The 15,927-nt window shown below is 30.7% G+C and overlaps 5 protein-coding genes across 7 annotated transcripts; 3 read left to right on the plus strand and 2 right to left on the minus strand.

The window, feature by feature from the left end:
- Positions 1-8: 8 nt before the first annotated feature.
- Positions 9-4,371, minus strand: Dronc (Death regulator Nedd2-like caspase). 2 transcript variants are annotated; one of them, XM_011641140.3, is made up of 6 exons: positions 3,825-4,371; positions 2,922-3,082; positions 2,211-2,487; positions 1,784-2,037; positions 971-1,235; positions 9-895 (listed from the first exon to the last, which is right to left on the minus strand). In XM_011641140.3, the coding sequence occupies exons 1-6, from the start codon at positions 3,999-4,001 to the stop codon at positions 776-778; spliced, it is 1,254 nt and encodes a 417-aa protein (XP_011639442.1). In that variant the 5' UTR covers positions 4,002-4,371; the 3' UTR covers positions 9-775. The 2 variants fall into 2 exon arrangements, with proteins under 2 accessions (XP_011639442.1, XP_011639443.1); XM_011641141.3 differs by having other exon boundaries at positions 3,864-4,365.
- Positions 4,372-4,636: 265 nt separating this feature from the next.
- LOC105428704 (leucine-rich repeat-containing protein 51) lies at positions 4,637-5,540 on the plus strand. The gene is made up of 2 exons (XM_089077487.1): positions 4,637-4,830; positions 5,005-5,540. Exons 1-2 carry the CDS (start codon positions 4,705-4,707, stop codon positions 5,515-5,517), a joined length of 639 nt encoding a protein of 212 aa, XP_088933613.1. The 5' UTR covers positions 4,637-4,704; the 3' UTR covers positions 5,518-5,540.
- LOC105428702 (cyclin-L1) lies at positions 5,507-8,929 on the minus strand. 2 transcript variants are annotated; one of them, XM_011641139.2, is made up of 5 exons: positions 8,556-8,698; positions 7,839-7,959; positions 7,571-7,755; positions 6,880-7,464; positions 5,507-6,549 (listed from the first exon to the last, which is right to left on the minus strand). In XM_011641139.2, the coding sequence occupies exons 3-5, from the start codon at positions 7,747-7,749 to the stop codon at positions 6,288-6,290; spliced, it is 1,026 nt and encodes a 341-aa protein (XP_011639441.1). In that variant the 5' UTR covers positions 7,750-7,755; positions 7,839-7,959; positions 8,556-8,698; the 3' UTR covers positions 5,507-6,287. The 2 variants fall into 2 exon arrangements, with proteins under 2 accessions (XP_011639441.1, XP_011639439.1); XM_011641137.3 differs by lacking the exon at positions 7,839-7,959 and having other exon boundaries at positions 8,556-8,929.
- Positions 8,930-10,618: 1,689 nt separating this feature from the next.
- Usp14 (ubiquitin specific protease 14) lies at positions 10,619-13,466 on the plus strand. Its single transcript, XM_011641136.3, has 6 exons — positions 10,619-10,927; positions 11,372-11,550; positions 11,639-12,100; positions 12,230-12,499; positions 12,702-12,990; positions 13,069-13,466. Exons 1-6 carry the CDS (start codon positions 10,912-10,914, stop codon positions 13,356-13,358), a joined length of 1,506 nt encoding a protein of 501 aa, XP_011639438.1. The 5' UTR covers positions 10,619-10,911; the 3' UTR covers positions 13,359-13,466.
- A 1,278-nt stretch (positions 13,467-14,744) lies between these two features.
- Positions 14,745-15,878, plus strand: borr (borealin-related). The gene is made up of 2 exons (XM_011641135.3): positions 14,745-15,316; positions 15,402-15,878. Exons 1-2 carry the CDS (start codon positions 14,852-14,854, stop codon positions 15,735-15,737), a joined length of 801 nt encoding a protein of 266 aa, XP_011639437.2. The 5' UTR covers positions 14,745-14,851; the 3' UTR covers positions 15,738-15,878.
- The last annotated feature ends 49 nt before the right edge of the window (positions 15,879-15,927 follow it).

Raw genomic sequence — 15,927 nt, forward strand, 5'->3', positions numbered from 1 at the left:
AATAAAACTTTTCTAATATAGAAATTTATAATTTATGTTTTTATCAAAATAATTTATACATATCAAAGAATGGATGAACAGGTAAGATGCACAATTCATTTGTATAATTTGTATAAAAATTCATATAATTAAGTTATAAAATTGATATAAGATTCTATATTAAATATTTAAACGTACAACGCGTAACACAGAAAGTATAATAAAAATTTTATGAACATTCATTTATGATGAATAATATTAGAAAGTTAAGGCTCGGCTTTCTCGCTGCAGCCATATTGAATTATAACGTCAGAGACGAGAAATGACACGTAAAAAGTTTCTTGCGTTGTATAGCTTTATTTTGTACTTTTCCCTTAAAAACACGATATTTTCATATTCTTAAAACTTTAAAAAATACCAGAAAGTAAGATATCTGTCTAATAAATCATGTAAAAATGTAAAAATTCTTGAAATGATGGCAACAATGACACTGCTCAGCTATCAGAAATTATCAGATTACTTAGATCTAGTTGTCTTTGACAGATATCTTAGTTTCTGGTATTTTTTACAAGTTTTAAGAATATGAAAATACGTTTTTCACCTTTGATGTCACACAATCCATGTCGCGCCGCGAGAGAACCGAGCCTTAAATATAAATTAAACATTACATTTATTTTATACATTGATTATATGAAATGGCACTGACAATTAAACGCATTAAAATACTTAGAATTGTATGAAAATATTGCGTATAATATAATCCTTGGAGCATTGTGACACCACTTGTTCTTTTTCATTATGATTCCATGAAAAGACCAGGATTTAGATAACAATGTTTATTAAATCCCAATGATTGTATGGATGACGTTTGACACTCATTGTTTGTTGTTCTAAGATGTTTCAACTCTGCATCAATCTGCAAATCACATTAATTGTAGATCATTGTGCTATTATTACCATTATTTTAAATTTTACATTTCGTAATACTTACCATGCTAAATAAGTCTTGAACGTGATTCGTATGAGCGTGATTCATAAATATTTTACAAAGAATCTGTATGAACCAACTACCAGTTACAGAATCTCGATAAGAAACATGTCCGGGTAAAGTAGATTGAACAACAAGCATATCTGAATAATTCCTTATTGTTTGAATGTGTTGTATTTCCAGATTGGTATTAGTCGTTGGCTTTACAGAAACACAAGTGTCTGTAGTAATTCTGCCGTGAGCTACGCCTTTCTGTTTTTTCTTTCCTCTGCAAGAATATGAAAAATAAATAAATTAATAAGAAAATGTATTGAATACAGATAATAAATGAACACTCTTATAAAATAATATTAATGTTTATTGTTTAATTAATAAAATTAAGCAATAAAAGATCGTAAGCGATCTTTAGATGAGAGGACATTTGAAAATAGTTATTAACTAGGAACTGTCGCGGTCAAATATCGCAGATCAAATATCGCGGACAGTAAACGAAGAATTTTGAATTCGATCGGTTCTCGTTGATTTTTCCGTCTTCTATATTAGTGACTTTCAATTACATTTGTATCTGCCCTTTTAGATTTATGTAACGCTCACATGTAAAATCTATTTCCTTAAATAGTTCCTTTAAGTTATTTTTATCATTATTTGCTGAAAATTTGTATTTCTCGTTTGATAATTCCTAATATTACTAATATCAAAATTGATCTACAAGATTTTATTTGCATAGAGTAGCATCGCTCAATAAATTCAATAAAAGATGAATAAACAAAATCAAATATAGGATTATATGTAGAAAATTTTTAATAAGTTTCTTACCTACAAAGTTGAAAAATAAATATCTTTGGTTTTTCTGCAAGTTGCGGACAAGCTTCTGTGGTAAAGTAATCACATACTTCTGTACACAGAAGTTTTTCATAATTGGTTTGTCTTGCGCTATGATAATCAGTTCCCTGAATCTCAGTATTGTTCTCCTCATCCTCTGTACCATGGCTTGTAATGATTACAAAACATGAATCTACCTTCCTTAAATCTTCCCTTTTGGAAAATTCTTGAATTTTGTCTTTCATTTCCTGACCAAAAAGAAAATAATCATTTGATGCCATTAAATATATGCTTTTTAAATTATCTCAAAATATATCAAAAACAAATATATACACAAATATATACATGAGACATTAAAAAATATATATATAAGATATTAAAAATTAAAAAATTTACGCTATAAGTTAAATCACTTTTGTACCTGTCCTTTTAGATTTCTATATGTAATGACCGTAAAACCCATTTCCTCAAACAATTTCTTCAAATTATCTTTATCATGTTTTGCTGAAAATCTATGTTTCTCATATGATAATTCGTAATAAATATTTGTGATTATCAAAACTAATCCACGAGGTCTACTTCGCATAGGATATCGCTCAATAACATCATATTCACAATCTAAGAATCTTGTAGCTTTATGTACTTTGATCGTTAAAGGTTCATCAGACCAAATGTGATGACACAATGGATCTTCCTGCCTAAAATTTAATAACAATATTGTAAATATGTTAAAATCAAATAAAAATATTTACAAATTTCTAAAAAAAATAATTATAAATTAGTTTTCAAATCTTTCAGATTTTGAAAGTAAAAAGAAAGAGGAGTTCACAATTAAGCTCATAATTTTTAAGTTTCCTGTGAAAACTTGCAATAGACTAAATAGACTTATAGCATTTATTCAGTGCATAAAGCATTTGATTATGGAATAGAAAAAAAGGTTTACAAGATAAGAATTCGGTTGAGATCTAAAACAAGATTAAGTGCACAAAAAAAAATTTAGTAACTATGCCATATAAGGATACTATTATATCTGTCATACGACAAATGTAATAGTACCTTAACACTTTATAGCTGGAAGCACTTCAAATTTAAAAAAAAGTAATAAAAAAAAGAATAAATTGTAATAACATACTTTATATTAGTATTTGTGTTACTTATTCCTTCCAATATATTGGCTTCGTTTTCATGGTCAGACTGTCTTAAACTAAGAATGAAATTTTTAAATGCATTTGGTCCTCGTGTTTTAATAGTCAGATATATATCTTTCACTGTATCTCGTAGCTCCAGATTTTTCTGTAATCAAATATATATATGTATATATTTTTTTTACGTATAACATATATATATATATATATAATTTTATAAATATATATAAAATATATTATTTATATAAATATATATAATTATAAAATATATATAAAATATATATATATAAAACTCTGAGCAAAATGTGTGTGTGTGTGTGTGTGTGTATGTGTATGTGTGTGTGTGATACGTATATACATACATACATATACATATATATTTTATTCAGAATTTTATCTTTTAGTATTTTATAAAAATTTTATATAAAAATATATATTATATAATATATTCTAAAGCAATATTTATTCTTTCTAATCTCTATCTTCATTATCTAAAGTACAAAGTATGACTCATATGTGTATTATATACATTATATAGTTAGACTATAATTCTTTAGAAAATATTTAAAAAAAATCATAATTACATTAATAGCTAGTCATTTCAATTCATGATTTATAACTATATTTATTACATTCTCAAAATACAATTTTAATATATATTACAGATTATATTTGGATAAGTTCAATTCAATTTGCTAGATTCTAAAATATATAAAAGAAATTAATGATGTTTTAACCTTTTCAAATCATTTTTTTAAGAATAAGGAAAATGTATATTATTAAAATAAGTATAAATTTTTACAAAAGAAATAAAAAAATAAATATTGCACAGATGTGGCAAATGCGTTAAAAAGATATTGATAACAAAGACAATTGGTGAAAGAACTTACGAACATAGAACTGCGTAATATCTCGTAGCTAAAACTCACCATCCATCGTGGAAGATTTACATCATCCCTATTAAAAACCTTGTTGTCCAGTAATTTTGGTAATAGTTTTGTCATATTAATTTTGGGCACTATGCTCTCGCAACAGCGATCTACCTGTTCGCGATCTCTTTGGTCCATCTTGAATTTGACACATTCACTTTCAAGAAGTAAATTTTTAGCATCAAGTATGTTCACGTATGTTCACTGAAATCTTACGCTAGATCTTTTCAATAATGCCACAGAACTTGAAACTAGGAGGAAAGAGGCATAAGCTAAAGAGGTACGTTGGCAGGGAGTATCTGTCATTTCATCACGCTCTATACTACTACTACTCCTTTTATTGGCCGCTATCAGACAGTGCTAAAACAGGCCACGACTCAATTCGGTAAATGATTGTAAGAAGAATTAAAAAAAAAAAAAGCATAATGACGCAATACAAAAATTTATATAGGGACAAAACACGTCCACTCCACTCAACCCCGAGGCCCGAAGGAGATATTCTCTCTCTATTCTCATCACGCAGATTTCATACCAAATCAAAGCTTAGAGCCAGAGCTGCATAGAGTGTATCATGTATATACACGTGCATAATACGTACATACATATCGGCGTGTATGTGTGGGTTTAGATCTCTTATTGTGATGTATCAAGTATTGTAATTAATAAAATATTAATAGCTGATAAAATCAACTGCGACTCTATCGATCGTCGATTATCTTTATTCTGAAAAATGTAATTTATGTGAAATATGACTACAGCGCTTACGATGAACCGCGAGATATGAACTTCGAATGTTTTTCAATATCTAATAAAGGTTACTGATCAAGTTTGATTATTCACGATGAACGCTAATTACTCTTTACAAAATCATATCCGATCTTCAGATTATAAACGAAATGAACGACAAGAAATGCTGGTTGCTCCACCGTTAGACTTATCGTTTAAAAAAGCTACTACCATGGACGGTATATAAATTGAAGGAATGTCATTTTCTTAAATATTATTTTGAATTGATGGTGCACATTGATAATTCATTTTCTTATTCAAATTAAATTTTATTTACGATTATAAGTGCTAACAATTATTATTATTATTATTATTATTATTATTATTATTATTATATGATCACTCATATATGCACCTTTTCGTTTCCTCTTTTCATACAGAATTGATGGAAAAACGTGCGCAAATAATACGCACTAGAAAGGCACCAGTGAGAACGTTTAAAGATCGTTATGTAACCAGTACGTTGTGGCTAAGCAACAATTTACTTAAATCAATGGATGGTCTTCAGCGTCTCGTGGACAGAATTCTTGACGATCCCGAGTACCTCAGTTGGTTGGATTTGTCTTTTAATGAGATAAGCGAGATTGGAGAAGAAATAGAAAAGTTTTCAAACTTGAAGATTCTCTATTTGCATGGCAATAAAATTGCGAATATTGCGGATACCTTAAAGCTTACGAAACTACAGAATCTTAGATCACTGACGTTACATGGTAACCCGATCGAAGACATTCCCTGTTACAGGGGTTACATCGTACATCTTCTCCCACAGCTGCTCGTCTTAGATTTTTCGCCAGTAATTTCTGCGGAAAAAAAAAAGGCGCTACCCATAGGATTTTTTAAGATGATACAATCTGGGATACGAATATAAAATTTATTTTTTATACCATTGCATACGCTTTTGATATACATATTTCCCTTTAATATTTTTATTTCCATATCTTCTTGTTCTGATTCTGCTTTATATTACTTGAGATATGGCAGTTTTACAAAATATAATTGCGTATCAAATTAATACTATTCTCTTCTGAGAATATATGTCCAAGTGTTGAAACTTAATCTTAAATGATTCGTATTCGATAAATAATAAGTATGATTAATAAGTTAACAAAAAAGATATAACTTTTAAAAGTAGAATCCTAAATACTGTTGCATGCATAAATGCTGCTGTTTATGGCAACATTTTCGCTGCTGTTAAACGTTATGGATTTATCAAGCAGTATAAAAGTTTACAAAAGTATTACATATTTAGAGATTATTATTTTTATCTTTGTTCCTCCCGAAAAATTTCTATAAAGTCACACAAAACATAAAAAGTATTTTATATGTTTACTTTAATATTTTTTAAAAATTATACACTTATCGGCCTCACATAGCGATTTTAATATAAATTATACAAATAATGAAAATGCTGAAGCAAAACTTGTAATAATGAAATATGACATATCATCATCACAGTTGTATTGCGATAAAACTCAATCAAATTAAATCTCGAAGAATTGAGTATTAATTTCGAAATAAAGATGTTACGATAATCCTATAAAAATTTGCTGTATTACAAACTGAGACTCGAAAAAGAGAATTTAATTCGAGATATCTTGCAACATAAAGTAAAGTTTCTTACTACACATCAATATGCGTTTAATGTATCCGTCTACTGCGCTTACTACGGTGTTTGCTTGACTTTTCCAAATCCCTGTCCCGAGATCGACTTCGGGATCTGTAACTACGTGATCTTCGCGATGACTTGTGGCTGCCTGATCGTCTTCGCTGTGTCTTTTTGAGTTTATTGGATCTACCATGACTATGACTTCGTGATCTACTTCTACTGTGCCTTTTCCGTTTAACGGAATACTTTGTTTCTTCGCCTCGTGATGGAGAAGTACTAGGAGATTTTGAACGCCTGAAATATACGAAATATGAGGAATTAAATATTTATGAAAGTATATATAATTAACGAGACAAGCCTTTTTCATTAAATTAACTTTTATGCTGTAAAAGATTAAATATGTTAATCAGATTTAGAATCGAATATAAAATACAACGTATATATACCGTATGAAAAATATATTGTATAAGATTCCTAATTAACATAATTAACATAATTATGTTATATATATTAATTCTAATACTTTAATTTTAGTTTTTAATTAAAAATATTTGTATACATATTTGTACATACATAAATATGTTACTCGTTTACTTTATACTCGCATGAAAAACGTTATTATACCTGGGTGATTTCGTTCTCTCAGGAACTGCGTGTGTACCACTGCGACTAATAAATCCACCCCAGGCATTGTGGTGCTTCGGCAATGGTGGACTCGGCGTATGCCCATCTACATCCCCGCCACGCGCCTTACTTCTGGCCTCTTCGTATTGACGTCGCAATTCCTCGACACGTTTTTCCAATTGTTCAGGTCTCACGCGCGGTCGCGAATAAAGACGCAATATGCGTCGACATACGTCCCTGATAGCAGATTCGTTGACGCCGAATAGTGAGAACCAAGCGGGTGATGTAGGTAAAGGCAGTTGCAAATGACGAGCAGCTAGATAAACACACGCACATGCCACTGTCTCTGGCTGGTAACGCAGGAATACATCGGAGCGCAACGAATCATTCATATAATTCCAGCTTTGTTGCATCAGAGCGCGATTCTTTTCATATCCCAACACTTGCAAGTACATGACTATGATTTTGTGAGGATGTTTTACATGAACGCAGAAACCTAACTCTTTCAACACTCTTCTCTCAGATTTAATTACTTGATTCTTCAGAGCTACATAATTCTGATCGAGAATCACAGGTTGTATTGCTCTGAAACAAACGATAAGAATTCTTTTAATTATTTCCATTTCTTTCTTCATAGATTTTGTATTCATAAATATTTATACCATAAAGCAAAAATAATAAGACAACTTACTTTTGGCTGGATACTTGTTTTATATGATTGAAAACATTAATCACATCTCTGATACGTCTGGGCGCTTCCTCAATTTTACTGGCTAAGCAGATGCAACCCATTGCAGTTGTTTCCATATTATGTCTAACTAAAGATTTGCTATAATAAAATCGTTGGAATATTACTTGTCCTGTAGCCATTGCAACCTACACAAATGAATAGAAGAAAAGGATGATTAGATCATACTGTTTTATACAACATAATGTCCAATATATTATCAACATTTAACCCTTTAGGGACACGAGCAGAGATATTTCCGTTGCCACACTTTGATTTTGCTGTGCGACATACGTCGACTTATATCCAGCGTGCACGTCGTCACTCATTTGTCTACATTAGCCACCAAGACTCTGGAAAGTACATACATTTTGAGCTGTTTTTGTTATAACTATATTAAATAAACAATATAAGTTCTGTCCACAAAGGGTTAAAGTAATGGCATCTTCCCATGTCAAAAATCAAGATAAAGCGACATGTAGATGTAAACAACTATATTAACTACTTTTAAATAAAGTTAATTTAAATGTTTAAAAGTTGTTTAAATATTATATCAAGAAAATAATATTCTGTATAAATGTTAAATATTACATTCTTTTATAAAATTTAGCAAGATAAAATTTCATTAGTAAGATAAAATTTAGTAAGATAAAATTTCATTTTATCAAAAACATAAATCATAAATTATTAATAAATCATAAATTATCATTTGTCTCATAACGATGTAAACTGAAAGAATCGAATAAACGTAACGATTGTACGTATACTTTTGAATAAAATGGAATAGACAGAATTTGAATAACAATTAATACAAAAATAGATTATGGAAAACTATATTAGATAAACTATATTTAGATTTTGAAGCAAGATTCTAAAATCTAAAATCATCAAGATCAGGAAGATTAAGGTTAAGTTTGGGTTTAATTGGATTTGACGCACAAAAACCTACCTGTGGTAACTTGAGCAAAATACCGGCCGTCTGTATAAGTTCGCATCCTAGTATCCGCAAATCCGTTTCAGTCTCTGCATCAAGTCCATCCAAATGTGACGGCGTGGAATTGAGTTTCTCCTCAGGTAAGAGGCAATTCTGCAACGTCAACACGATCTTGCCGTAGGGCTTCGCGTTCGACGCGTTTGTGCTCTTCGCTGTCGGCGTTGTGGAATTCTCTTTTGCATTCATCTCGAAATGCTTGATTAATTCACAGAAGTCGGAGAAAATGAATCGCAAAACTTGATGCGACGTATGACACAACGTAACCTGTAGGGATCCGAAAACTTGGGCATTAAGTGTAGCAAATCGGAAAAAAGATGGTCGATAGTTTTCCAACTGCGTTCAAGAAACATGATAATGTGACTCTCGAGAAATAGTCGTATGTGATTGGTGTAAGGATTGGTATATCTGCATTCGGATCCACCAATCGGAGCCTTTGCTTAGAATGGTAGAATTTTGTATCTACAATCATTAATACATCATAAGTTGCAATATTAATTGTGATATTGATATTTTATTTTTTAAATAACAGCCTTCTAATTAACATTTTACATATTAATTAATTTGTTACAGTTACGATTATGAATATGTATAATAAAATCAATACATGTTGCATTGAAAGATAGTGCTGCAAGTTTAGGATTATTATGTACTTGATACTCGGACACTTATTATGGGATGGTTCAACAAATTGGAAAATAATTATATAAAGTTTAAAAGCGTAACTGCCGTTTTAAAAAATATTACAAAAAATACGTTTGTCCTGCCGAAAAACTCGGGAAAACTCATCCATTATTGTTATGATTGAAAAGAATCAGGAGTTTCGTAATACTAGAGGGACTATCGACGGCGTCTGGTGAAACTGAGGGTCGATCATGTAACTTTTCCCCTAAGTGTCGGTCCACAATAGGTAATTTAAGAAGTAAGAAATTGACCAATTATAATCGAATATGAAAAGAATAATCGACTATGATTGGTCAATTTCTTACGATTTAAAGATTAAATACTTATTGTGGACCGACACTTAGGATTAAGTGTATGTAGTACACATACAATTGGTTATTAAAAGATGTATATAAAATTATTTTATTGTACCAATAAAATAATTTTCATTAGCTATAAAACCTATGAAACTATGTTTCATCATTTCACTTTTCAAGCATCCAAGCTACATACATAATCGCTCCAAGCTACATACATAATCGCTGTACGTGAAAAGTTTCATGTGAAATGTCAAGGTGTGAAAAGTAAAAAGTGAAAAATGAAAAGTGAAGAATTTCACGTAAAGTTAAGCCAGCAGCAAATGATGCTTTTTTTCCTGCTGATTTGCTAGCTGAATTTGAGTACTTGCTGAACTCTTGTCTTTGATTGATATATTCTTTTAGATCTAAAACTTTATATGATTGACCCCCAGATGAGGTCCAATCGGATACATTGCCGATTGGTCGATTAAATAAAAAAAATTTTTGATAGGTGGCTTATTAGAAAATTCTTAGACATTGGTTGAGAGAAGTGGGTCCGATTGAAAATTGTGTGCATCTGAGACTCATTTCAGTCAATTGCATGACGTTTAAATATTTAATTACAATTATCTGAATGATTCACAAACGTTTTTAATGACACTTCATAACTCTTCATACGAAATACAAACGATTCCATACAAAATTATTATTTCATTTACCTCCGACTAATTAATCGGCTAATCCGGTCAAATCCATAATAAAAAAATAAATACAATTGACAAATAAATACAACTGAATGACTAAATGACAACTCTTTTCAATTGCACTTCAAAACTCTTCAAACGAAATACAAACGATTTAACATAATAATTCCTCAACCGGATCTTTTTTCTCAAGTGTATGCGAATGTCTCGGACCAATTTCTAGCAACGTGGACACAAGACTTTAGAAATTGACTAATCACAGAATGAGAGGAAGTTGAATGAGAGGAGAAACTCGATTATGATTGGTCAATTTTTTACACTTATCTTATGAACTTATCTTCATTGTAGATTACATCTTATGCACAACTATAAATATTTTTAATTTTAAACGCTGCTCCGATTTGATTTGACAGATTTAAAAAACGGATCTTAGATCTCGATCAGCTGGCCATCTATTGTGGTTTTTTTTTAGCCTTCATGTGTCTTCATGGTGACGATGGTGACACATGTTTGATACACGCAAGTGCCGCGAACCTGACTTGGCATTTTGCGATTACTTATAATTGCTATTAAAAAAAGAAAACTTTGCATTAATTCAGTATTTTGAAGGTGTAACGTATTGATACGCTGCAATTACGAGGAATAAATATGCCTCAATACACGAGTACGTATTCAATTATCATAGTGTCTAACCTAAAAACTTGTATCAAATTTATATTCAACAATCGAATAAAACAGACAATATTATAGTTCTTAGCCATACAGTATACAATAATGACAAAGGCTAAACATTTAATTTTAGAAATTATTTTGGGCAATCTTATCTAAGATACATGCGTATCTATGTATACTTGATAAAATGACTTAGCAAAACTTAATTTTTAATTTCTGCAACTGATTTGCAACACAGCAACTTAAATTTAAATTATTATCAAATTATTAATCTAAGTTTTTATGTTATAAATTAATTTTTTAAGTTATAAAAGATTATGTTACAAAAGATTTTATGTTTTTAAGCTATATTAATGTTTTTCTAATTCTATCATTGTACAATTTCCTTGTACAATTTTTTCATCCATTTAATTCATGGATTATCGATATGATTTAGTTAAAGTCAAATGGGGTAAAGAATTATTTTCTAATGTGGAAGTAAATACCGAAGAGGAACCAATATTATTTAAGGCACAGCTCTTTGCTTTGACTGGAGTCCAACCAGAGAGACAGAAAGTAATGCTCAAAGGAATGACACTCAAAGATGATAATTGGGGCAATTTGAAACTTAAAGATGTAATGATATATGAATAACTCTCCTAGCTGACTTATAATTATTAGAAGATATTTAAAAGATTTGTAATCGATTGTTGATTGTTTTCAGGGTGTCACGATACTTATGATGGGTTCCAAGGAAGAGGACGTACCTACAGAGCCAATAGAAAAACCAGTATTCTTGGAAGACATGAATGAAGCTGAACTAGCTACCGCTTTAGATCTACCATCTGGTTTACTCAATCTTGGGAACACATGTTATCTAAATGCTACGGTACAATGTTTAAAAACTGTGCCAGAATTACGAGAAGCCTTGAAGATTTTCTCAGGAGGTTGGACAACAGGAGCAAGTTTATCAATAACTGCACAAAGCATAACTGCGTCGTTAAGGGATCTATATGACAATATGGATAAAGGGACAGCTAGAGCACCACTTGTTCTGCTCCAAATGTTACATTTAGCCTTTCCAAGATTTGCAGAAAAAACTGAACAAGGTGTATTTCAACAACAGGATGCAAATGAATGTTGGACAGAATTAATTAGGATGTTGCAGCAAAAATTACCTGCAAAGGTGATTAAATAGATGACACAAGCAACTTTTTAAGTTTTAAGTTACCTTTCATATTTATTTGTGATTATATATAAAACTATTATTAAAAGCATATATAACTTATAACATAACAGATTGTACTTATAACAGAACAATCCAGATGTATCAGAAGATAATGATAAAACCTCTAAACCAAGATCGTTTATTGAACAATACTTTGGAGGTATATTTGATTATGAACTAAAGTGTATCGAATCTGAGGATGAACCAGCTACTACTGGAAAAGAAGAATTTTTACAACTGAGTTGTTTTATTTCTACTGAAGTTAAGCATATGTATTTTGGACTTAGAAATAAAATGCAGGAGCAAATTACAAAAATGTCTCCAACACTTGGAAGAAATGCTACTTATACAAAAACGGTAAATTGTAAAAATCTATCAAAAGCTATATGAAACTTTATTATGTTAATATCTTTGATATATAATAAAAATTTATAAAACGCGCGCGCGCGTGTGTGTGTGTGTGTGTGTGTGTGTGTGTGTGAATAGTATAGAAAGATTTAATATATTTATATTTTTTTTACGTTTATATATTAATATATTTTTGTTGTCTGATTTTCAGTCGAAAATTAGTAGGTTACCAGCGTATTTAACCATACAATTCGTACGATTTTATTACAAGGAGAAAGAAGCGATTAATGCAAAAATTTTAAAAGATGTTAAATTTCCCTTGGAATTTGATGCTTTTGAATTATGTAGTCCTGAACTTCAAAATAAACTTGTACCGATGCGCGAGAAATTCAAAGAATATGAAGATAATTTAGTAGAGGAATCTTGTAATGTAAAAACTAAGGATAAAGAGGATAGCACAAAAAAAGAAATGAAACAAGAACCATTTTGGTTTAAAAATGGTAAGAAAATAAAAAAAAGTGAATAATCAACGCGTTTGAAAAAAAATTAATGTTTTTATCTTGATATGTATATTGTAGATTTGGGATCAAACAATAGTGGCTATTACAAATTACAAGCGGTTTTGACACATCGTGGACGTTCTAGCAGCAGCGGCCATTACGTTGCTTGGATTCGACAAAAGGGTGATACATGGATGAAATGCGATGACGAAATGGTAACGGCTGTCACCAGCGAAGAAATCTTAAAACTCAGTGGAGGCGGTGATTGGCATTGTGCGTACGTTCTTTTATACGGCCCTAGAATCTTGGAAGTGGAAGTGAAAGATACGAAAAACACTCCAATCGATACAGACAACACTGAAGCTTAACTGCCAAATAATTTTTTTACAATTGTGCTAGATAAGAAATTGCTTGTGTTGCTAGCTCCATATGAATATTTGTTTCTTGTACCAATTAATACAATATCATAAAAACATTATTACTATTATTATTACCATATACTACTATATAAGATATATATATATATATATATATATATATATATATATATAAAATATGTATACATATATTTATATGTGCACACGCGCGCGCGCACATACACAGCATTTGGCATAATTCCTCATATATGGAAAATAACTTATCGAATAACTTGATTCGTAGTAATTTTTTTAGATATACAATATAAAGACAAAAATAACATGATTACAGAATTTTAATTTTTATAATTTTTTAATATTTAAAATTAATAATGGATGTCGACACGTTCAATCAAGAGTAATGTGTATATAGAATATTATTGTATGCAAAATTCAAATACAGACAATAAGAAAAAAAGCATTGTTATTTATTGTCTTTCTATTATATATTAATATATTGTACAGTTTTTATTTTATATTTAAGATTTAACTGAAGAATCATATTATGCAATATAGAAGTTGTAGATTTTAATAAAAAATAATAAGAAATGTTCTATTAATTACAATAAGTACATTGTTAAATTTATTTATTTCGTAAAATAAACTTTTTCAAAATTTTATTTTCTCTCTTAAAATTTGAAGTTCTACGTCCATGATGTTAAAAATTGCTTTCAGATCTCAGATCGGAGAAAAAATTGACCAATTGTATTTAAATAATTCGGTCAATTGATCAATGCAATTAATTCTCTTTCCGTTCCGAGATCCCGAACTGATTTCTAAAGACCGATACATAAAAAGAAACTTAAGCAATAAGAAAATTGACCAATCACATTTGATTATTATTTTTACGGACGCAAAATAATCATCTGTGATTGGTCACTTTTCTTATTGCTTGAGTTTTTCTATGTTTTCTAGGACCCATGACTCTAATATCGTATAGACATAAGGTTTTATATTAAATGAAATAATGGATGTTTTTCATTTAAAAATACAAACATCGATTTTTTTGACATTCAATGAATACAAGAACAAAAAACAATATTTGTATCTCTGTAATAATATAGGGATTTAGTAACTTTTTAGACTTTAATGTCGACTTATATTATCAAGTGGAAAGCACCTAATTTTACGATAATATTACATTTGCCGTACAAAATATATAATATTATCCTTAGTTGTCATCCTTTTTCGCGTACATACAAAAATTGTATGCGTCGGATAAAGAGATTTCAATATTTGATATCTCTCTTTAGTTGATCACTTTCGGTTTCGATGAACATAGTGGCGCTGAAAATTGTCCAATTTTTCCAAGAAAAGTTTGAATCATACTCATATTATGTCTATGGTTCGGATTGCCCGGTAAACAGTTTGAAATTAAATCAATAACGGTTGTAACCACCAAGCTTTTTTAGTATTGTCGCACAATATACTCTTTCGTCGTCAAAATGCCAAGAACCAAACGCAGTAGGACGACAGGCAATGCGACGAAGGACCGTGATGCGGCGGTAAAGACCTTTGAGAAACACGTGCAGCTCCGTATCTCCAAAATGGAACGTGACCAGCAAGTGGTTCTTAAAGGTTTCGAGGCTTTTATTGAGGTTATCGTATCCAGCCTACTACCAGAAATTTTTCAAATGACATTAGGCGAGTTAATCGACTGGCAAGATCAAAAGGACAATGATCAAAAAGAGAACCGCGATGACGAAGTGAGCTCGTCAGTCAAGAGTCAGATGCAGCCACCCACTACTACCCGTAAACGGAAAAATACGAACAAGACTGTCAAACGTGCCATCACCGCTGTGTCTGACGACGGATACGCGACCGGCAGTACCAGTATGGGCAGCACGTCGCGAATTACCAAAGCACAGATTCGACCAACATCAATGATGAGGACGCGTAGTTCCACCAGAGTAAGTAGAGTTAAGCTTAAGAATTAATCGGAAAATGGAAGTAGTGCCAAGACAGAATTTAAATTTATTTTTTTCTCTTCCCAAGTTGGATAACTTTCAAACACCAGCAATGTTGAAGTCTATGGCTAACATATATGATGTGGTTACGCCAAAAGTCAAGCCTAATACACCATTGAATGTGTTGAGACGTCCACGTCAAGGAGAAATGGTTCTCAGCATGCAGGGCAGTCCGCTATTAGTCTCTGCGGTTATTGATGAAAAAACTGCTAATATTAACGTACCTTTGGCTAATGGTAATGTGATGTCCTTGTTGCCTAAGGAGGGATTACGGATGTCGAATATTCCTCCATTGGACCCTGAAATGATGCATCAATTAGAGACTCTTAAAAATCATATTGAGAAAGTTATCTCATTCAAGTAGTAATAGCCCACATAAATAGGAAATACTTAAAAGTATAAAAAATGTATATATATATATATCATAAAATAACTTTATACTTTTACATATTTATATTAGCGTAAGGGAAAATGATGTATTGTGTAATAAATATCTTTTCACACATGTGCAAAGTTATAAAATGTTAATTGTACATATGTATGGATTAGCAGAA

This window comes from Pogonomyrmex barbatus, unplaced genomic scaffold, assembly GCF_055798465.1.
Source record: "Pogonomyrmex barbatus isolate J1 unplaced genomic scaffold, ASM5579846v1 scaffold2, whole genome shotgun sequence".
Lineage (NCBI taxonomy): Eukaryota > Metazoa > Arthropoda > Insecta > Hymenoptera > Formicidae > Pogonomyrmex > Pogonomyrmex barbatus.